Here is a 23,545-nt window from a genome sequence, read left to right as displayed (position 1 = left end):
TGTGACTGACTACCTGGCAGGCTCCTACAAATTTAGGGGTGCTGAAAAATTGCTATTTTAAGGCTTTCCCCAAGAAAAGGTGAGGGGAGGGCACTGGGGAATGCTGTGGGTGCCAGGTGAGCCCCAGGTCGTGCTCTGCCTGGGGCAGGGTGTGCTCGTGGCAGCCCCTTTTGTACGGACCATTGGTGCAGCTCTGGCTGGGACAGGAAGGGCAGAGGAGGAACCCAAACACAGGGAGTTCAGGTATCAGGCCAGGCAAAAGCAGGAAAAAACCCCAAGTTTGCTTTGGGGTCTTTGTGTGACCCACAAGGATGAGCCTGAGGACTCTTCCTTCCATTGGCAGCGGCACCAAAAAGTGCTTTGGACATCCAGTGCCTTGGAATTGTCCCCTTGTCCCTGGTCTGGCTGCCAAGGAAGCTGCACCAATGGTTTGCCCTAAAGACTCCTGGCTCTGTGAAGTCCCTCAGGTGCAGAAGCTAAGCAGGGCAAACGACACAGAGGGGCTGAAGAAACCCAGAACTCACCTCCAGAAACAACAAAGCAAGGAAAATGCTAAACGAAAAACAAACAAAAAACAAAAAAAAAATCACAAAAAAATAAGAGTGAAACAATGGGCTTGAATCAAACCCATCTCCTGTGTTCAACCAAACATTGCAAAGTGACAGAACCAAGGCACCACCCTCGCTTTTCATCCTAAATAAATCCTTCAGGCTAGAGTTCACCAGGTGAAAAAGAAACTGTGGTCAGACAAATCTGCTCAGGTCCCTGTGGTGGAGCAGAGAAATGCTGGGGGCTGGATGAAGCAGCAGCTCCACACCAGCCTCGCTTTTCATCCAGAGAAACTACAAAATAAATCCTGCAGGACAGAGTTCACCAGGTGAAAAACCAACTGTGGCCAGACGAATCTGCTCAGGTGAATCCCTCTGGTGGAGGAGGAAATTTCTGGAGCTCCAAAGCAATGCAGGATGTTGGGAGGCAGATGATGAACGATCCCTCCCCAGCAATGCAATGATGAGCCTGTTATTAAAGGAGATCCCTGGTGTCCATCAATCACAAAGCAATTCCCAGCTCCCCCAGCATCCAGTTCCAGGAGGGAAGGTGAAGGTGCCTCTTCAGAGCCTGGATAACACCAGATAACAACTGCTCCCTTATGCTGAGGAAATGATGTTCAGTAACCAGCACAATAAATGGAGCTCAGAGTGGAGGAGGGGGACAAGAGGATAATTCCAAGGCACTGGATGTGCAAATTTGATGGAGCTTGGTTAGGAGGGGAGGCTGGGGCAGGTGATTAAATGATTCCATTGGATCTGGCTGCAACTGTAATCCATTACCTCATGGAATTTAAAAAAACCCAAACCTCGTAAGTCCCAGACTGCAAAAAATTCCTCTTCAGGTACAGGTCACCCTGAATTGGCACGGGAAAAATGCCAGAGTTGGAGGATCCAACACCGTGGGGAGGGCTGGAAGGAGGTTTGGGGAAGCCACAGCCAGTGCTGGGAGCAGGACTGGCAAGTGCAGGGAGAAAACAGCACCTGAGACAGCACAACCAACGTGACTTTTCACCAGACTCAGCCCAGGGACAGCTTTGTCACCTCTGTGGGGACACTGGGAACATGAACATCGTGATCAAGAAAATCCAAGTCATGGTGTTCTCTGCCACCACCTGTTGGGACTCATGCAGGCAGGGAAAATATCAATGTTTTCAGAACATCCATCCATGCCATCGATGCCTGCTGTTATAGAAATCCATTTTCACAGGTTGGGAAAATAATATTAAACTACAAAACTAAAACAAAAAAAAATCCTTAGGGGAAAGTACAAACAGAAATTGATTGGGTAGAGCCACCTTTGCAGGAGCTCAATCCCAGTTTTCCCAGGCCTTGCTCACTGAGTCCTGCAGGGATTGGATTCTCAGTTCTTTATACCCGAGTTTTGGGTTCTGGTGATATTTCCAGTTCTCAAAAATCCCATTTTTAAGAACACCCAGCACTTTCGGCATGTCCAGCCCTGGATCTGATCTGCCAGGACTTGCCACGGTCACAACATCTGCTCCACCCTCAGAGCACCGTGAATAAGAGCAGGAAAAATGAAGTGTTGAGGTGGATTTGGGTGCCAAAAGGTTCCTAAATCAGCCCTGCTGTGCTGGAGAGGGGCATCCAAGGGATGGTGGCTGCAAACCACCTCCCTATACAATATTTAGGGGCTGCAAGCCACCCCCTGCAAGATTTAGGGACTGCAAACCACCCCCTGTCCAAGACTTAGGGGCTGCCAAGCCCCTCTGGAGCTCCCTGAGGATGGACATTCCATCCCTGTATGGGTTCTTCACTTGAGAGCTGGATTTGATCCTTGTGGGTCTCTCCCAGCTCAGAATATTCTGGGATTTATGTATAAAACAAATTGCTTTGAGATGGATTCATTAAATCTCACGGGTCACAAGCCACCAATCCACCCAACCCCCTCTTCCCATCTCCCAAAATCTGACTCTTCCCTTGCCTGCTCCTCCAGGAACTCATCCCTTTGAGCATCAACCTCTTGACCTAAATGCTGCTTTTTGTCCCCAAAGCAAAGCTCTGTGAGTGGCCGTGGTAGGCTCAGCCTGGCCCTGCAGCAGGGTGAGGAGATGTCACAGGCTGTCACAGGGTCAGGAGATGTGGAAACCATCCTTGCCACTGTGCTTCTGTGAATTTTCACACAGTTGGGGCAGGGCAGACTCAATTTGAGGCAAAATAAGCAAAAACCCACAAGTTTTGTCCTCATTTTGGACTGTTGTCACAAAAATCTCCTTGTGCTTCTGAAAACCTGGTGAAAAATGATGGGAAAAGATGATTTTAAGCAATTTCAACCTTAGGTCCATGGAAGTGAGTTGGTATTTTTTTCTGCTGGTTTCTAAGAAATCCTCCCATGCAAAACACTTTGATTAAAACAGAAGCAAATAAGCACCATCATCATCTTGCATTTTCAAATACCAGAACCAAGAAATTCATCAAAGAGCAGGAGCAATTATCCTCATTTGACTTCTTTTCAAGGCTGGCCAGAAAATAATTGTAAGGAAAAAATGGTATTTAAAACTATCAAACAGCCAGAGCATAAATAGGAACTGATTACAGCAGTAATGACAAAATAAATTGGTAAGAAGAATAAAATAGGCAAATTAATAATATTCTTTTCCTTCACATATAACAAACTGGCTCCACTTGGCCTTTTGTCTTTGCTAAAGTGGATTAAATTCCCACTAAAAAGAGATTTCCACTGAAGGAATCCGGCTGCAGCTCATGTTTTTTCCAATAAATTGGGCAGGAAATTTCTTTTTTTTTTATGCTTGAGCTTCTCCAGCCCTTGGAGGTCTCCCCTGTAAAAGGGGTCTGGAAAACATCAGCAGCTCCCAGTAAAATGCAGGACCAAACTTTTTGGTGTTGATGCTGAAATTCCAGAAGAGTTCAAGGAACCTTTTCAGCAAATCCTTGTGAGGAATCCCAGAAGAGAGTCATGGAATGGTTTGGTTTGGAAGGACCTTAAATCCCATTCCAAGCTCTGCAGGGACACCCTCACCACCCCAGGCTGCTCCAAGTCCATCCAACGCTTGGATATCTCCAGGGATGTCCCAAACACAGGAACCTGGACTAATATTTCCACTTACACCTCATTTCTGCACCTCTAGGATCCAGGAAAAGCTGGGCCCAAGGCAAAGCTTTCCAAGGGTTTTGGTATCCCAGAGCCTGTGCTTGTCCTCATCCAGGCACCTGGGAATCCCAAATGGATGTTCCTACCTCCAGAGCATTTTATTCCACCAAGCTCTTTCAAACAGCAAGGAAAGGGAATTCAAGCACATTTTTCAGCTATTTAAGATGATGCCTTTGCACTTGAATTCTCAAGATTATTAAAAAATATTGATTTCTGTGCACACACAGAAATAACTCATTAAAAATCATTAAACTCATCTCCGCATTAAAAATCCAAAGTGGGATGTTAACACTTCACCTGGTGAAATCTATCCTGGGCCTTAAACAAAAAAAAAAAAAAAAAATCCTCCTAAAACACAGTTATTCAAAGATGAGGTCTTACAAAGAGCACCAAACTGAAAGAAATCCCTCATTAAACTCCTAATTAAGTGCTCAGCACTGAAGTATTTGGCCAGAGGTGGTGCAGGAGGGCTCCCAGACCACGGGATGCTCCAGCTGGACAGACAGGCAGACAGACAGTGACACTGCAGATGGGAATGCTGTCCCAAGGAATCAAAGGTGCTTACGCAGCTATGGAGATGTTGGCTGCTGACATGGGGCTCACTTCGGCCACCTCCTTGGCCTTCTGCAGCGCCAGCTTCTGGTTGGTGGCTTCCTCCATCTCCTCCTCGTCCTGGGGCACAAAGGCAAGAGAAATCAGGGAATAAATCATGGAGTAACAACAAGAAAAGCTCCCCTGGGCCTGGGGCATGGGGAGGACACAGGAATTTTAATTTAGGGAAGATTTTCTTGTAAGGAGCCCCAGGTTTGGTGCAGGTTGAGGTGAGAATGGCAAGGCTTGGTCAAGAGGGTTTTTTACCCTCACAAACTTTGTGGATTCTGCTGGGTCTCCTCTCAGCACACAGCACTGGGAAGGAGACTCTGAGGGAGCAGGAATGGGACAGTTCCAGGTGGAATTCCCCATTTATCCCGGAGCTGTGTGTGTAACGACACTCTAAAGCCAATGTCCTGCTGGAACACCTGCATGGGCTCCCTAAATCCTCCCTGATGTCCTGCCAAGGGGACTTTACTGAAACAATAATAAAAACCCATGGATTTGGGATGGTCCTGCTCTCATCAGTTATTCAGATCCACCTCAGATCCCTGAGGACTCAGAAAACGAGAAAAGAGCCACCTTCAATGTAGTTTGTGGAGCAAAGCAGGGTTCTGTTCCTGCTTCCTGCATATCCCTGGATCATGAGGATTTTTAACCTCTGAAGATTAAAAGAGCCACATTGAATGTAGTTTGTGGAGCAAAGCAGGGTTCTGTTCCTGCATATCCCTGGTAACTGGGATTTCTCTCTTCCTACCCAACATGAAAAGCACCACTAAAACTCAAAATTAAGGATCTTAATTTTAAAAAAATTTACAAAAAATTAATTTCAAAAATTCAAAATTTAAGGATCTTAAATATTGAGGTGACAGCAAAACCCAAAGAAATAGCCTGGTTCCCCTTCAGTGGTCACCAAGGGCAACTTTGCTGAATCTTCTAACCAAAATAAAGTCATATCATGGCAGGGGAAGCACAGAGCTCTGGTAGCAACACCAGCATCTCACACATCCAGGGAAAACCACACTGAGAGCAGTCACAGGCTCTTCTGCCAAACTTCATGGAATGGCACAGGTCTGCTCTGCTCTCCCAGGGTGGTGCTGCAAGGAGGCATGATTAAAATAATGAGAGCAGACAGATCTCCAGCTTTGGAATAGGAAATTATAGAGATTTATCCACCCTGAATTCCATCTGCATAAACAGCTCCTCGCTCTGCCTTTGGTGCTATTTGCTTCAACTGAACTCATTTGGAAACTGTTTTCTTTTTCTCCTTCAGAAGGAAAAAAAAAAATGGAAATTTTATTTTAAAAATGGTTATCATATAAATTTCTTTTTTTTTTTCTTTTTTTTTTTTTTCCCTTTGCAAATATTTGCAAGTCTATAACCAGGCCTGAATAAAAGACCTGCTGAGCAATTACACAAAGTCAATATGTCTCAGCTGCCAAATTCCAGTAAATTTATCAAAGCTTTGGGAGCTCATTGCAAACCAAGGGTGTTTGGTTTAATACTGGCCCCCAGCTCAGCCCCAGCTACCTGTCTTTTCACCCTGCTGGGGTGGGAAAGCAGCAAGGCACCCATGGATTGGGATAAATTCAGTTTATTAGGGAAAGAAAAAGAGAAAGGAATGAATTCCACATTTCCCACCCTGGGTTTTTCCATCCCCAGCACAGCAGAGCTCCCTCCGTGGAGCAGGACTGGGACAGACAGATGTTGTCACCCTGTCTGGAATGTGCCTGGGCTCAGCTGTCCCAGCTGTGTGTCCCCAGGTCCCTGTCCCTCCCAGTTTCCCTCCCTGGACCCTGTGGGGTCGCTGCTCAGTGAGAACAAAACATCTCAGAGTGCTTCCAACACAAATCCTGCTTTTGACACAAATCCCACAGCAGCTCCTGTGACAAAAACTAACTGTACTCATCCCAATTTAGCAGAAATGTTATCCTCAGGACACAAGTCCTAAAAGGAATAACACCCCAATTAAAATCTATCAGGTTTTCCTTTCATCCTCCAGGTAAATTCAAATTATTTCTTCCTTTGATGGATCTCCAGCATCCTTAAAAACCAAAGGCTGCTGATTTTTCTTTCTCTGCCCCTAAAGCACCAGGTGCAGGTTTTAAAACCTCTTTTAAATGTGTGGCTTCTGCTCCACTCTCCCGAGTGCCTCTGTAATTCTGCTGGATTTCCATCCTGGAGGAGCAGCAAATGCAGCTGTTCCTCACCCACAACGAGCTCAGCCCTCAGCAGATGTTTGCTCTGTAATATCTCTGTAGGTCCTTCCATGCAGATATTGCAGATGACTCCAAAAATCTGTTAATTTTTTACCTGATATTTAAAATTCCAACTCACACTGAAGTTCTGAACAGCTCAAACTTTCACCCCATTTCACAGATAAAGCTCTTGCCCATAAGGACATCCCTGGTTCATGTCCCTTTCTGTTTTCTAGAGCTCTAAATCTTAATTTAAATCAATTTCTCACGGGGTAAAACCCATTTTTGGTGCTACCCATCATGATGTGCATCATTAACACTGAATTTTCTTGAATACATCCAGCCAGTTAAAGCCTTTTCCACAAGGGAACAGAAGGAGGGGGATTTATGGATGCTCAGCTCTGGGTTTGGCCACTCCCTTCAGTCCAGAATTTCTGGACTGAATTATATAAATTTGTATAAAATTCCTCAAGAATTTTATACAAATTTATATAAAATTCCCACACCCCTCATAATGTTTTTATCCTGCTTTTTCAGGGATCACTGGCAGTGCACAGAGATGAGAAAACACTTCCTGCTTGAAGATATTTAGGAAAATAAAGCCTCAGTTGTAGCAGGTTTACACTCCAGTTTAGTGAGGATGAAGCAGGAGCTGCTTGATGTCTCCAGAGACATTCTGGATGACCAGCAGAGAGATTTGAAAACCAAATTTTGGGGGCAGTTGTAGATTCTACTCTAAGTGAACAGGAAGAAAAACCTGTCAATATATTGAAAAAAAAAAACAAAAAAAAAAACCCTAAATGTGAGGGAACCCAAAGTGATTCAGGAGAGTTCTCAGGAATCACTAAAAATTGGGCTGGTAGAGTTTGAGTCAGTGCAAGACCAGAACAGGAAGAGCAGGAGAGGGAGCTGGGAGTAGATTTTTTATAGATTGAAAGCAAAGGTGGTAATTCTTTATTATTTTTCCCCCAAAAATGAGTCATTCCTAAGCACTGGCGAGTTCTGTAACAGCCATGGGATGATCAAGCTGCTGTTAAATATAGTCCCAGCTCTGAGAACTTCTCTTACAGGTCACAGAGCCCAGAGATGGTCCAAATGCCACATAAAGAATCCAAATTAGCATCCAGAAGTGGGGAAAGTTGAGATGTTCCAGTCCTGAGGCAGGAAAGTTCTCTGTCTTCCCTAAACAGAGGCAATTTCAATTGCTCCTCGTTCTCCCACATTAAATTCAGCACTGATCTCAATTAATTTCACAGAATAAATGTCAGGAGAGTCTCCTGGGACCAACTGACTCCTGAGTAACTTCCTTTTATCTCTGGGCCATTTTTGGGGCTTGCATGGTCATATTTACTCAGCAGGAAATCCCTCATTCTCCAGGTATGAGTCTAATTGAATTTTAGCTTTTTCCTCTTCCTTTGAAAGCCCCAGTGATTTGGGAGGGAATCATAAATAAAATTAAACTAAAAAAAAATCCCCAAGAGAGTTTTTGGAGAAGCTTTATGATTTGGCAATGCTGTTGAATCCATCAATATTTAATCAGACTTTATAAACCTCCCCAAAGTCGGGTTTCTAACCCTCCCTGTCAGCTGCTGAAATATTCACAAGAAAGCACTTAAAGGATTAAGAAAGAAGGAGGATGAGCTTCATTATCCAAGAATTGTGCTGGGCCTCATCTCCCCTCTTAGCACATGCAAGGGATGCCCATAAATCTGGGAGGATCTTTGCCTCCAGGCTGGAGATTTCTGTTAGCACAGAAACAGCTGAGCTGCTGAAAGGGAAAAATTTCCCAAAAAAAAAACAAAAAAACAAACAAACCCCCCCCCAAACAAGCAAACAAACAAACAAACAAACAAACCAAAAAAAACTCCAAAATAACAGAGAGCCATTAAAGACAGCCATGAGCAACACTTTAAGGGAGGAGGGATGCAGAACACAGAATTGGAACAAAAATAAAATAATAAAGATTTATAACATTTTATTTGTAACAATAAAAATTATTTGTAATAAAATAATTTATAATAAAATATTTGTAGTAAAATTATCATTATTAATAAAATTATTTATAATGAAATTATTTATCATAATGAAAAATATTTTTCATGAGGCTGTTTGGAGGGTCTTTTGGGAAACAGCTCCAGAAAAGCTGGGAGCTGGAGCCAGTCCTGCAGGAGAAGAGGAGATGGCAGAGAGCAGCTCAGCCACAACAGGGATGTGGTTTTTGATGGGAACCTTTGCCTGGTTTGGTCTTCAAAAGCTGGAGGAGGGTGGGAAATGTGGGGAAATCTCCCCACAAGTGTGGGGAGCTGCAGTGGGGATCCAAAGAGCCATAAATGTTGGGAAAGATTTCTTGTATTTGCAGGGTTCCCAGATGAAGGAAGGAAATGATGAATCTGAGTCCATGTTCTTAGAAGGCTAATTTATTATTTTATGATACTGTATTATATTAAAGACTGCTATACTAAAAGTATACTAAACTATACGAAAGGACAGAGAAAGGGCACAACAGAAGGATAAAAGATAATAGTGAAAAACCCGTGACACTCTCACCAGAGCCTTGACAGAGCTGGCCATAATTGGCCAACAAGTAAAAACAATTCACATGTTGGATAAACAATCTCCAACCACATTCCAAAGCAGCAAAACACAGGAGAAGCAAATGAGGTAATTATTGTTTTCCTTTTTTTCTGAGGCTTCTCATCTTCCCAGGAGAGAAATCCTGGGCAAGGGAATTTTTCCAGAAAATATGATGGTGACAAAGATCAAGTCCATCAGTGCCAGATCCATGCCCAAACCTCAGCACTAACTCTGAGCACCTCATCTCCATGGGTTCTGAACAATTCCATGGGATGGTTTGGGGTGGAAGAACCTCAAAGCCCATCCAGGACACCTTCCACCACCCCAGGCTGCTGCAGCTCCATCCAGCCTGGCCTTGAACACTGCCAGGGATCCAGGGGCATGAATTGCTGCACCTCTCCCTAAAAAGAAAAACCACCTGTGCCTGCTGCTGCCTGAGCTCGTGGGCAGAGAGCTCTGCCACTGGCAGGAGGAAAGAAATTCAAGTTCTAAACCACAACCATCCCAACGGGGACACTGCTGCCTTTGCCCCAGCAGCTCACTGTGACTGCTGCTGATGGCACCAGCACAGGAATGGGTGAGAAAAGCTAAAAATGTGCAAAAATCCCTTTAATTCTTCTCATAAATCCACCAGAGTATGCCAAGAAATCAAAATTGTGCAAGAACCCAAACACAAAGGACAACAGTCACAATCCTCCCTGCACAACCCTGGGCTGAGCTGTTCTCAATGCAAACATTCTCCAACAGAAATCTGTGTCCACACCCAGCCCTCTGCAACCAGAAAAGTCACACCAGTGTCACTGGCATCCCCTGCCAGGACCTGGCTTTGTGCCTCTGATTTCTGGTACACCTGGGGAGAGGCAGGAATATCCCAACATCTCCCCTGAGTGCTCACAACAGCCTCTGTAAATTGTTTTGCCTGGAGCGGATTGGAAAATTTTAGTTCTTTAATCCATCACCAACCTTGGTGAGGTAAGGGACACAAAGTGTGAGAGAAAACTAAACACAAAATATTCCCTGCAACCTGAAATAAAAAAACCTGCGGGGGAATACACCTCTCTGCAGTGCAAGAGTGCTGGTCACCACAGGGGCAAAAGCAGCACCACAACACCTGAATTAGCTCCTGTCTGAGCTTCCAATCAGCCAAAAAAAAACTGTTAATTGCTTCTCCTCTGCTCTTGGAAACAGTAAATGTGAGATGAGCAATGCCCACTCTGGGATAAAGCAAATACAAAGTATTCACTGCAACCTGAAATAAAGAAACATGAAAGGGAATAAACCTCTGCAGTGTAAAGTGGTCACCAGAGGTGCAGCAGGTGATGCCTCAGGTTTTACCTTTTCTATTTTTCAGGTTCTGTGCTGCTTTAGTGTGTGGGTCTGAGCTTCACATGAGGGGATGGTGAGCTCTGCACAGAGCAGGGAGACAAAACAATTCCTGCTCTAGCTGGGGACCAAGGACAAATGATCCAAATCTCAGGCCCAGGAGCACAAACAACCTGGGCTGAAGAGAGAAAAACAAGCAGGATGGGACTGCATGGGCTAAAGCTGGAATTGGACAATGAACTGCAATCTGCACATGGAGCAGAACTTATAAAAATGTGAGATCTGATGATCAAGCTCTCTTTTGCTCCCATCTTGGAGCCATCTGGGCAAAGCCTGTGGCTCTGGTCCTGCCAGGGTGTGGCCTTTGAAGGCATTTCAATAAATCTCCTCTTTATTCCCCAGAACTCCCTCTAGCCTCTGTTCCAGCTCTCAAGGCACCCCAGGGCTCCAGGGGACACCTCAGGGTGTCACCAGGGCTTTGGAAGGCACAGGAATGTCCCACCTACCTTGGTCAGCTCCTGGGCGTTGGCCAGGTTGTCCACAGCGATGGCCAAGAAGACGTTGAGGAGAGTATCTTTGGGAGCAGCTAAGGAAAAGCTCTTCACACAGCACAGGCAGCAATCATTCCCTTCCTGCTGCCCCTCCTTCCCCCCTCAGTGTTTCATGGATTGATCTCTGGAAGCTTTGCCACCATTCCCAGCTTGCCCACCCTGCCTGGAGCTGGCCCTGTGTGGGGACACATTTGTGTCCTCAGCCCCTGTCTGGAGAGGGGACAGGACCCGAGGGGTGTCACTCCATCAGAGGGGCAGGGTGGGACCTCCTGCTGCTCCCAGAGGAGCACAGCCCCTGGTTTTCCACCCACCTCCAGCCCAGAAATGCAGATTTCAGCCTCATTTTCCCCTCATGCAGATTTCAGCCTCATTTTCCCCTCATGCAGATGTCAGCCTCATTTCCCCCTCTTGTCTAAAAGGACAACCAGTGGAGCTGCAGGAAATGGGTCGTTTTAAGCCAACATTTACATTTTTTTTATACATACAGAGCTGCATAAAGTCATGGAGAGCATGGAAAAATGAATCTCAGGTCATTGCTGCTGGGAAGAAATGATCCTGGCTTATCTCACTGGAGCCAGGGTGGCAGTGGGACCACCCCAGACATGCTGAGCCCCACACAGAGCTCAGCTGCCCCAGAGCAGCACACCCAGCCCTGTTCATGAGCTCTGCAGATAAAAGAGCCCCTACGCCCAGCCCAGAGCCCAGCTAAGCCAGGGCAGTGCCCACGCCAGCCCAGGCCTCTCAGCAGAGCTCTGCATCCCATCCCTGGGACATAACACTGGCCTGGAATTATTTATTTCTCTTTTACTTTCAGTTTTCCACTTAATGATTTCGGCTTTTGCTGAGTTTATTGTTGTTATTGTTGTTTATTGTTGTTATTCCAGCCTTGCTGCTGCAAAACAGCCCCAGAGCAGCCATAAATCAGCTGCCTTTGCACAGGGAAGGAGGGCAAGCAGAGCAAAACCACACCAAAACCATCTCCCAAGGAGAAAATGTGTTTGGCTCTTGCACATCACCTGGGGACAGGAGAGTCACTCACTGCAGAGCTCTGTTTGTCCTCCAGACAGGAATGGGCATGGGAATGGTCCATAAAGCCACTGAAAAGACTACAGGAGCTTTAGGAAACTAAATCCAGGTGTTTGCAGGAGGCTCCAGGAGAGCTGGAGAGGGACAGGGATGGAGGGGCAGGACACAGGGAATGGCTTCCCATGGCCAGGGGGTAAATTTCATGGGATATTGGGCAGGAATTGTTCCCTGGCAGGGTGGGCAGGCCCTGGCACAGGGTGCCCAGAGCAGCTGTGGCTGCCCCTGGATCCCTGGCAGTGCCCAAGGTCAGGCTGGACAGGGCTGGGAGCAGCCTGGGACAGTGGGAGGTGTCCCTGCCATGGCAGGGTGATCTCTGAGGTCTCCTCCAACCCAAACCATCCTGGGATTTTCTGTCAGGTCCATGCACCCTGCCTGGGGCTGTGGGGTGGAAGGGCAAGGGCAGGCCTGGGTGAGAGGGGGAAGGCAGAAACCCCCCCTGGGAGGGCAGGACAAGCAAGGGATGAACCCCGAGGGTGCTGCCAGCCTGCAGGGGGATTTTGGGAGCCCACAGCCCCAGAGCCCTTCCCGTGGCTCTCCATCCCTCAGGGGGCTGTCTGGAGCAGCACCCAGGGGGTGCTGACAGAGGAGCCAGGAGGGCTGCAGGGCTGATCCCCCCTCTCCCAGACAGCAACCCCGGAGTCCCTGCAGCTCCATCCAGCCTGTCCCACATCAGGAACCTTCCCACAGCAGGCAGGGAGCAAAGCTGGCCCAAGCCAGCAGCTCAAAGCCCCTCTGCTTCCCTTCTCCAGGGTTTTACCAAACACAATTCAGCCCAGACTTCCGAACCGGGCATTCCCAGCTCTAATTCCCACAGAGGGAGTGTCAGACATTTACTGTTAGATATTTACTGTTATTAGATATTTATCCAGGATTAGATGTTTATTTACTAATAGATATTTATCTGATATTAGATGTTTATTGTTAAAACATTAATGTTGATAGTTGTTTATTTTTTCAGAGACTTATCTGTTATTAAATACCTACTATTAGTAAATACTTAGAATAGAGACCCAACAAGGCCTTGTTGAGCCTCTAAAGCGAGGAAATGTTGCCTCAGGTTTTAGCATTTCTATTTTTCAGATTCTGTGCTGCTTTAGTGTGTGGGTCTGAGAGAGAAAAACAAGCAGGATGGGACTGCATGGGCTAAAGCTGGAATTGGACAATGAACTGCAATCTGCAAATGGAGCAGAGCTGATCACAGGGAGAGACCCCGTGAGCGCTCGTGCATTTTGGGACCATTTGGGTTCATCTTGGGTGCAGCCCTGGCTGGGTTCTTGTGCTGCCCAAAGTGGATCTATGGAGGCCTTTAATAAATCCCTGCTTTATTCTGTAGCTCTGTCCAGTCTCTGTTCTAGGGCAGCCTGCACAAGGCATCACCCAAAGCCTGGTGCCCATCAGATCTGGGTCCAGCAGGAGTTGGATTCATCCCTTTGGATGTTTCTCCATCCTCCCTGACTGCCAAGGCCTGCGGGGCATGGACACAGAGCCCTGGGATCTCTCCAGGCAGGAACCAGAATTTCTCCTGGTTTTTGCCCCTGGGAGATGATTCCTCAGGGCCAGAGGGGGGTTTGGAATGTGATGCCCATCACCTGCTCCTTCCCCCATGCCAGAGGGACACAGTGAGGAGTGCCTGAGAACACTTCAATCCCAGGGAACCCAGTGGGTACAGAACAGGAAAAAACAGTGCTGGAATCATCACCCCTCCCACACAGAGCCAGATTTGTCCTTTACAGAGACATTCCTTCCCCCATTTTCTGAGAGTGGGGGCTGAGGGCACCCCTTGGCTGTGCTGGGTGTTTGGGTTTTTTCCTCTGGGGTGCTTCCAACAGGCTCAAAACACTTCCAAGCCTCCTATCAGGGAATGAATGTCTCAGCAGTACAACTGCCTCCCTACCCCTGCCTCCCACACCCTCTGGAAGTGGCTCATGTAACACAGGCAACCCCTGGAAACAGAATTGATTTCTTTTATCAGATCAGCCTGGCCTCATCCATTTCCAAGCAGACACAGTCTGGCAGACTTGGGTGTTTCTGCCCCAAAAAAGGTCCCGCAGTCCTCTCTGCAGGGCTGGGGTATTCCCAAATTTCTGCCAAGCTCCAAGCTCTGGCTCAGGCTGTGTAACCTGGATGAGGCAGTGCCTGGAGCCAGGAATCATCTCCTGCCCGGCACTTGAGGGCCAGGGAAAGGCAGCATCCTCCAGGCAGTTCCTGCTTTTCTTTTCAAGCTCCTCTGCAGTTTTTCTTGAAGTTTTTTTTCATTTTTATTGTCTCACCAGATGCCTCAATTTATCAATTAAGTGGATAACAGTGTACGCAGGCATGGTGTAATTTCCTGGAAAATGGGCCAAATCTTGTTGTTACTTTAATCATAAAACTTTCATTAAACCATTTCTGGTTCCACACAGACTCTCTGGAAATGGAAACGTAACATGAAACACTTCCCACTTAGAAAAACAAACTATTCCTTGCCATGATCCATTTAAAAAGCAAATTCTTCCCTCTCTCTCTCTGTGCTTACAGAGCCTCACCTGCAGTAAACTCATCCCAACCTGCAGAACTCAGGGAGGATCAAAGAATCCCACCTGGCACATCCTCCTTCCTTCCTCAACGCCCCAGTGATGTCCCAAGGAGCTCAAGGAGCCACCAGCACGGGGCTGTGGGCAAAGGGCATGGAAGAGGCACTGGAGATGTCTGGAGGAACTCAGGAAAAACAGCCCTGGATCACCTCAGCAGCAGAAGGGAAAAGCACCTGCCAGGATGAGATTTAGGGAGAAGGTGGGTGAGGTTCCTACTCTCCAAATCCCAAATCCATGGCAGGGCCAGCAGATCCCCTCCTCTTGAACATGCCCTGCTCTTTCCCTGGCAATGGAAGCCAAAGGAGCAGGGAGAAATCCCCTCTGAGTGAAAGGTGAGGAAGGGAGTGAATGCCCCGTTCCTCAAGAACGCTGGATCTCAGCAGCTCGGGGGTGAGAAGTTCCTCCCTCAGCTGTGCTGCCAAGCCTGATTACAGCTTAATCTCATTTCCAAATGCCAAGCCCGGAGGATTTAGAGCTCTCCCTCCCTCCCTGCTCTCCTCTGACCCAGTTTTTCAGAGCCTGGTGTTTCTGGAAGGGCCGTGCTGGCTGCTGTAGATGTCTGAGCATCGCTGCCACGGCTCCTGGAATGGGATAAATCCGTGGGGACGCTCGTGTGACAGGCACAGCTCCCACTGCCTGCTCTGCTCTTCCCTGTCCCTGCTCCTCATCCTGAAGGACAGAATTCCAGCCAAGACAAAGGGCTGGAGCACTGCTGTGCCACCCATGAGCACCAGTGCCATCGATGGCACATTCTGTCCCCTTCACTCCAGCTGGAGCAGCCCATTTCTGCAGGAACTCTGCCTTTAGCCCCAGTATTTACCTCAGTCCACCACTTCCCTTCTCCTGCATCTCCAGTCCAAACAAGACTCCAAGGAAAAGAGGAATGCTGGGACTGTAATCAGTGAGATGGTCAGGAAATCCTTGTGGGATCTCCTGGGTGGAGTAGCGGTGCTGGGAGTTCTCATCCCACTCTGGGACATTCTCATCTCACTCTGGGACATTCTCATCCCACTCTGGGATGTTCTCATCCCACTCTGGGATGTTCTCATCCCAATTTGCAGAGCAAACAAAGCAGCCAGGGCTGCCTCAGCTCAGCCACAATTCTTGGGTTTCCTGTTTTAGGGATGCTCCCTCTGGATCCACACAGCTCGTGGCTGCAGCCACAGAATCAGTCACAGAATCAGTCACAAAATCACAGAATTACAGGATCAATCACAGAATCAATCACACAATCACAGAATTAACTAGGCTGGAAAAGACCTCTAGATCAAGTCTAACCTAGACCTGACACCACCTTGTCACCTAGAGCCAGATCCAATCTTTCCTTAAACACTCCAGGGATGGGGACTCCAAACCTCCCTGGACAGCCCCTTCAATGCCCAACCACACTTTCTGGGAAGAACTTCTCCTTAAGGTCCAGCCTAAAGCTCCCCTGGTGCAGCTTAGGGCTGTGTCCTCACACCAGTGATGCTGTGGCTGGTTGGTGCTGGCACTGTCACAGAGCACTGGCCACCACTGGCACAGGGACAGGGCCACCACAGCCCCTCTGCCCTCCTGGCTCTCCCCCTCACACCCAGCTGCTCCATCAGGGAGCTGCTTTGCTTGCTTATGTATAAAATACAAAATACATACAAAATACAGCCTCCCTTCCCAAATGCCATCCCGGTGTCACTCTGTCCCTGCTTCCCTGGACCTCTGGGACACACCACCCCTTCCCCAGCAGAAACCCTGGGACACTGGGGGGATGAAAGCTCCCAGTTTTGTTCTTCTGAGAGATTTCCATCTCTCAGAAGAACAAAACAGACACTTCATGTGCCAAGGCTTGGAGCACTGAACACTCCCAGAACCTGAAACCCAAGATCTAGAACGAAATTTGAAGCATTATGTGGAGATGAGATAATTCTGAGCATTTGGGACAGCACAGCTGGTTAAGGTGCCCTAGACAAAGGCACCAAGAGAATGGAGCCTCATCTCCACCACCTCACCTACTCACCTCCACCAAGACCATCTCAATCCTCCCCTGGCTAAAAACAAACTGTTTGTGAAGATATTCAAGGTCCTGCTCTGACCTGCCCTCAATTATTTCTCCCACAATCTAAATTAACTCTTAATAGAACATTTTCAAGGCAAAACTCAACAATTAAAATGAAATTTCTCTAAACTAAAGGAAAAATTCTTAAGTTCCTGTAATAAAAGCTACACCAAGTTGGACAACTCACCTCCAGTGCTGTCAGGAGCAAAGCCACGGCAATAATTTGACTTTTAAAGGATGAGGCTGTGAGAATTCAGGGAAAAGTGGGGATTTCTAGCAGTGTGGGCAGGACTGTGCCACCAAGGATGCCCGTGAAAGGATACAGTTACCAAACAGGGTGAGCACGATGAAGTAGATGGAGGAGAACATTCCGGAATGGACGCCGCCCTGTGACTCTATCCCATGGTACATCACAGCGTTCCAGTCCTCCCCCGTCAGGATCTGCACAGAGAGGGAGGGACACAGAGGTCACTCACGGGAAAGGGTCACCTCATCACTGCACAGCTCCTGAGAGGTGCCTGTGCTCAGCCGGGGCTGGGCTCTTTCTCCAGGAACTGACAGAACCAGAGCGCACAGCCTCCAGCTGGGCCAAGGAAAATTTAGGTTGGATATTAGGAAAAAAATTTTCACTGAAAGAGTGATAAAGTTCTGGAATGGCTGCCCAGGGAGGTGGTGGAGTCACCATCCCTGGGTGTGTTTAACAAAGCCTGGATGTGGCACTGGGTGGGGCTGGGTTGGACTCGATGATCTTTAAGGTGTCTTCTAACCTGGTCATTCTGTGAATTCTGTGAAAGGCAGCTCTGGCGAGCCAGGCAGAGCAAAGCCACCAGGGAATGTCCCTGGGAAATGAGGAGCCCATGGGGGACACCAGGCCCAGCACCACCAGATGGGGGAGGGAGGGATCGTCCCGCTCTGCTCTGGGCTGGAGCAGCCTCACCCCCCGTGCTGGGGAGTTTTGGGTGTCTCAATATCAGAAAAAGATCTAAAGCTGTGAGAGAGTGTCGAAAGGAGGACACAGGGATGGGGAAGGGTCTGGAGGGGCCCGTGAGGAGCAGCTGAGGGCTCTGGGATTGTTCAGCTGGAGCAGAGTGAGGGCAGAGCTCCCTGGGGCTGCAGCTCCTCCCGAGGGGCAGCTCCCATCTCTGCTCGGGGACAGGGACAGGAGCCAGGGCACGGCTGGGGCTGGGCCAGGGCAGCTCAGGCTGGAGATCAGGGCAAGGTTCTTCCCCCAGAGGGTGCTGGCACTGCCCAGGCTCCCCAGGGAATAGGGACGGCCCTGAGGTTGCCAGAGCTCCAGGAGCCTTTGGACAGCGCTGACAGGGATGCCCAGGGTGGGCTTGGTGGGGCTGGACTGGGTGACCCTGCTCTGCCCCTGCCCCTCTGGGTCACTTGCCCACTGCCCACCTCGACCAGGGGCCCTCACACAGGCAAAGGAAGAAAAATCCACATTTGACATTCTGACACTTCTTTCTCCCCCTCTCCCTTTCTGAGCCATGCAGAGATCCCAGGTTTCACCAGTCCCATGCAGGGCACTTCCCACAGCCCCAAGAAAGCCCTGAGCTCCCAGATCAGTGCCCTCATTGGGAGCTGTGCCAGTGCCAGCCTCTCTTGTGCCCTTCCTGCAGGCAGGGTTGGGTTTGCTCGGCTCCCCCAGCCCTCACTCCCTGTCCCCAACAGCAGGAGCTCTGTCACCTCCTGCCACCTCTCCTCTGCTCCTCGGGGCTGGCAGAGCCTTCCTGCAGCTGGAATGTGCCTGGGCAGCAATCTGGGCACCACGACCACTGCCCGGGCTGCACACCACGGGTTCCTCTTCAGTTTCCCCAGGTTTGACCCAGAGGGTCACAAAGCCCAAAAAAATCCCTAAACAGCAGCAACAGTCTCTGTGTGTGAGCAAGGACAGAGCAGGGACAGCCTGAAGGGATCTCTGATCCTCCTTGTCCCTGAGCAGGGACAAGCACAGAGCTGCACCTCTGATTATCAGCCCAGGGCTAATTAACAATACAGGAATAATAGGAAAACTATTCAGTGTGCAAGACACCAACAGGCCTTGCCACGCTAAATGCTGATTTTTCACCAGTCTGAATTTTCTGGTGTTCCTTTCTTCACCAAAATCTGGAATTCTGGGCATATCAGCTCATCCTCTGCCTGCCCTGGCAGAGCCAAACAATGACCACTTTTAGTGCATTAAAACACTGGGACGTGAAGATCCAATTCCTAAACAGGAAGTTGTCTTTGGGTTTAGTAGGTGGAAAAAAAACAACAACAACAAAAAAAAGAAGATAAAAAGCCCTAAGCCTGATGTGTGCTGTAGTAATGGAGTTCCATGTGCACACAGGATCCTTGAAATGACTGTAAACCCCAGCCTGCAAACTCCAGCCTGGCTGTCAGCTGCTGAGAGAGAGGAAATTTCTGGCTGTAGGAATGATGCTGATGACAGCACTGGGCAAGAGCAAGTCTAGACACAAGGACACCCAGTGCAGACACCAACTCCTCTCCCAAATGCCCAAATCAGCCTCAAATAATTCCAAAATCAGGATTCAGACCCAACACTGCTGGAGCTGGTCTGGATTTGCACCAGAGAATATGAAACAGGGCTTTGGGCTTTCTAATCTGCCACTAAATTATGCGGAGTATTGTCCACAAATGTGCATTCACAGAATTTCCATGAAATCACAGCTGCTCCTGCTTTCTGGGAATAGCCATAAAGTAATTTTTGAGCACACAAATATTCATGGCAAGGGCAACCACTGGGAACTTTTCTATTTCCAAGCAGAAGACCAGGATTTGCAGGTATGACAAAGTCCAGCAGGGTCTGGATTCAAAATCCAACTTTTGGATTATATAGGAGTGGAACAAAAAGTTCAAGGAAAAAAAAGAGATATTTTATGGAGCTTTTGCAGAGAGATAAATAATGTGAACTGAGCAGCCTGCCTGGACAAGCTGAGGATGCTCCCTGAGGCCCTGGAAAGAGGAGCTGGTGTCCTTCCCACTGTCACCCATCAGCTGCAGGAATTACTTAAGTAATTAGGAGGAGCTTGCAGGATCCAGGATCTGCTGGCTCTGTCCTCAAGCAGTTAATGAAATTCCTTCTGCTCTCTCAGGTCTCTTTAGGGATGCTGCAAGGAATTTTTGCTGAGGAGAAGGAAGGACAGCAATGCAGAGGGAGTGGCACAGGCAATGAGGACTTGGGAGCAAGGGCACAGGTATCTAACACAGAACTCTGCTTTCCAGAGGCTCTGTGCCCATGGATGTTGTTTGCGTGTGTATTTTGATTATTTTTGTTATTCCCCAGGCTCCAAACTGCCTTCAGCTGCCCCAAATGACCATTTGGAGTGCATGTCACTGTTTAATACTGAGGAGCCAGCAGGTGATGCAATAAAGCAGCTGTCAAGAGCTGCTGTGAAATGTTAATGGAATAACGAGCAGGTTAAGGGTGGGACAGGAACAGGATTGTGCTGCTTTCAGGGGCTGCAGAGAAAGGGAGGTGCCTAGGGAAGGCTGAATGCCAGCAGCTCCATGTCACACCTCACAGGCAGGGTGCTCTGACAGGGACCCACAGCTAGATATCGGCACTGGTGAGGGCAAACCCTGAGTGCTGTGTCCAGTCCTGGTCCCTCAGTTTGGGAAGGACATTGAGGGGCTGGAGCTTGTCCAGAGGAGGCAACAAGGCTGGAGAGGGTCTGGAAACACAAACCCTGAGAGGAACCACTGAGGAAGCTGGGGGTGCTCAGCCTGGAGAAAAGGAGACTCAGGGGTGCCCTCATCACTCTGCACAGCTCCTGAAAGGTGCCTGTGCTCAGCTGGGGCTGGGCTCTTTCTCCAGGCAGCACTGACACAACCAGAGCACACAGCCTCAAGCTGCACCAAGGAAAATTTAGGTTGGATATCAGGAAGAAGTTTTTTAAGAAAAGGGTGATAAAGCTCTGGAATGGCTGCCCAGGGAGGTGGTGGAGTCCCCATCCCTGGGTGTGTTTAACAAAGCCTGGATGTGGCACTGGGTGCCAGGGTTTAGTTGAGGGGTTGGGGCTGGGTTGGACTCGATGATCTGGAAGGTCTCCTCCAGCCCAGTCATTCTGTGTGTCAGGGGCAGGGCAGAGCTCTGCTCCCATCCTGCCACTGCCACCTCTCATTTCCAGCTGTCCCCACTGCTCTGCTCTGCCCCCAGCACCCTGTGAGGATTTCCAGAGGAAATCAGGGAGCAGGGCACAGGTATCTAAGACAGAACTCTGCTTTCCAGAGGCTCTGTGCTCATGGATGTTGTTTGTGTGTGTATTTGGATTATTTGGACATTCAGCTCACAGGGACTTCCTCAGAACCAGGAGCTGGAGATGAAGGTTGATGCTCCTCTGAGGGAGTTTAGGCTGAGCTCAGCCAGCTGCCAGGTGGACAAAACCCATCCTGGGTGTCCAGTGACAGGACCATGACCCAGCCAGGGCTGCTGGGATAAAAATGGGCCAAAGCAGAGGGCAGAAGTGTTTGTTTGAGAAGCTTCTTACACAGACAATCCACAAAGGTACAGGGGGGGCAGGGTGTATCTAACTTTATTTATTCAGCACATTGAATGCTGTCCCTGACTGATGCTGCTCTCCTCAGCCTGGCTAAAGTTATGGAAGAAAAGCCTGGAAAGGGATCCCAATCCCAGAGTGGAGAAACACTGAGCTGGAGTTTGCAGTTCAGGGAAGGAGTAGGATGGAAGGAGAGCAGGGGATACCAAAGAGTCTCTGGGAGACCACAGTTAATCCAGGGCTGATGGCTTTTGCTGGGTTTTGCTCCTTCCCCTGACATTCCAGGCAAATATGTTAAACCCACGTGCTTTCCTTCACCCCACACTGCAGCATGTTTGTTTCAGGACTGACAGGAAATATTCCAGCTGAGTATTCCACAGGCAGCTCCAGTCCCAAAGCAAAGCAAAACCAACATACCCATGGCTCATATCCGGAGCTGCTCCCTTGCAATACCTGTCTCTGAGCCCTTCCTTTGATGAGCACAAAGTCTTATGCAAATCTTATGCAAATCTTAATCCCCCGTGATGGGCAATATCCTGTGAGGTGAGCACTGAACCCCTCACATCTGGCAGTGGCTCCTGCAGAGCTCTCAGGTTTCCCTTGAGATTCTTTTTCTGTCTTAATCCAGAAATTGTCATCACTTCCCCTCCAGTCCTGTCTATCTCCTTTTGGGGTCATGACACAGAAATACATCAGCCAGACCTTGCTGAGATCTGGGGAATTTTGGGTCAGGGGGAGCCCACACTGTGAAGGGCAAGGCTGGAAATGCTGGATGTGTGAGGGTCACCTGCAGTTGGAGAAGCCCCAACTCTCCTGAGGTGGGAAACACCTGAAAATGTTCTTTTAAAATGATTTTAAATTTATTTTATTGTTTTTTTAAAAAAGACAGGTAGAAAACAGCTGCAAAATTCAGCTTTAAATCCAAGCACTGCATCTGCCAGAGCTGCAACTCCTTGGGCAGGGGCTGGAGAACACAAAGGGCACACCCAGGCACACACAGATTTTAATTTAGCAAAGAAATCTCTGTATTATCAGCATTTTTCCCCCTAGCAAAAAATATTTTGTTCTAATTTTCCTTAAAACCACAGCACTGTTTTTTAATTTGATTTTTAGTGATGCATGAATTGGTCAGCAAAATAAAACATATGAGAAGGAAGGACTCCCCCTTTCCTAAATTCCACAGGTTTTCGGGGGCTTGTTTGCCCTCCCTAAGCAGGAAGAAACACCCAGGAATTTGAATTCTAGCACTGCCCCAGGACAAGGAATGGCGTTACCTGGAAGACTGTGAGGATGGCAGCAGGGAAGGTATCAAAATTCGTGGTTGGAGTTTCATCTTGGAAATTGAACCTGGAGAAGGGAGAAATAAAAACCAGAGTGGGGAGGGCCAGGTAGCTCCAGGCAGCCCTGGAACACCCTTTAACTCCCCATAAAGCAAGGCAGGGAGTAACATTTGTTCCACCTGGCTGCAACACCCCAGGCGAGCTTGGTGGGGAACATCTCAGAAGGTGCTCAACAGAACCATCAGCAAAAACTCAATTTCGTTCCCAGAGAAAATTCTGATGCTTTGAAATTCATTTTCATCCCCAATTAAAATGAACAATCACAATCTCCAATGATCTTGCAGAATGAGCCATTCCAAGAAGTTTTCATTCTCAAGTGTAAAAGCCCAAACTGAAATGACTCTCTTAGCTGATAATTTCTTTGTACTATTTTAAAGCTAAAATAGGTATTGACTGGGAAAATAAAAGACTAAACAAAACCATTTCATTATTTCAGTTCAGAAGTGAGACTGGAGTTAAATGGTAACACCATGATGGCTCTTAGTGCAAAATTCACCATTGCTGGCATTTCTAATGAGAATCATCAGATCCAACCAAACTGTGTTTCCAGCAGGAAAATATTCCAGAGTGCCATTCTATTTTATATTTGGATATTATATTTTATAGGGGATAAATACAATGGCACTCTGGTTACCAGGGAAGGAACCAGTACAGAAAGTGCTGCCCCCAGTCCTGTTTCAGCTCTGGGTGTCCTGGGCACCACGGGATGATGAGGAGGCTTTGAACTGGGGACATTCTCCCTTAGGAAAGAATCCAGCTCCAGGAAAAACACCAGAACAGGAATTACTTCCCTATCCCCAGCCCTGAAATCAGGGATGTGAACCCTTCCAGGCAGACTCACTGTTAAAACCCTAGTTACTAAAAATGTTTAGTTTTCTGTACTAACAGACACTAACCCCTAAGAGAACACTATATTTGACCTAAAGTCACAGAAAACACTTTCAAAATTAAATAATAAAACTAAGATTATGAGTATGCGTTTAAATAAAAGTTTGTAATATCACAAAGTAAAAAAATCTTAGAGTTTAAAATTTTAGAATATAATAATATATATACAACAAAATGAAAGTTTTAAGACAGAAGCTAGTCCT

General features: G+C 47.9%; 1 protein-coding gene across 1 annotated transcript in view; it reads right to left on the bottom strand.

Annotated features, from left to right (window-relative positions):
- Positions 1 to 23,545, bottom strand: part of LOC121336980 (voltage-dependent N-type calcium channel subunit alpha-1B-like) — a 289,393-nt gene that overhangs the window by 84,814 nt on the left and 181,034 nt on the right. The window contains 4 exon segments of the mRNA XM_041406692.1: positions 4,247 to 4,353; positions 10,874 to 10,941; positions 16,933 to 17,050; positions 22,389 to 22,461. Coding sequence (XP_041262626.1) covers positions 4,247 to 4,353; positions 10,874 to 10,941; positions 16,933 to 17,050; positions 22,389 to 22,461 — 366 coding nt within the window.

The sequence above is a fragment of the Onychostruthus taczanowskii genome, unplaced genomic scaffold (genome assembly GCF_017590055.1).
Source record: "Onychostruthus taczanowskii isolate IOZ18803 unplaced genomic scaffold, ASM1759005v1 scaffold25, whole genome shotgun sequence".
Lineage (NCBI taxonomy): Eukaryota > Metazoa > Chordata > Aves > Passeriformes > Passeridae > Onychostruthus > Onychostruthus taczanowskii.
The sequence above is the reverse complement of the archived record's forward strand: the minus strand, read 5'-3'. Positions and strand labels throughout refer to the sequence as shown.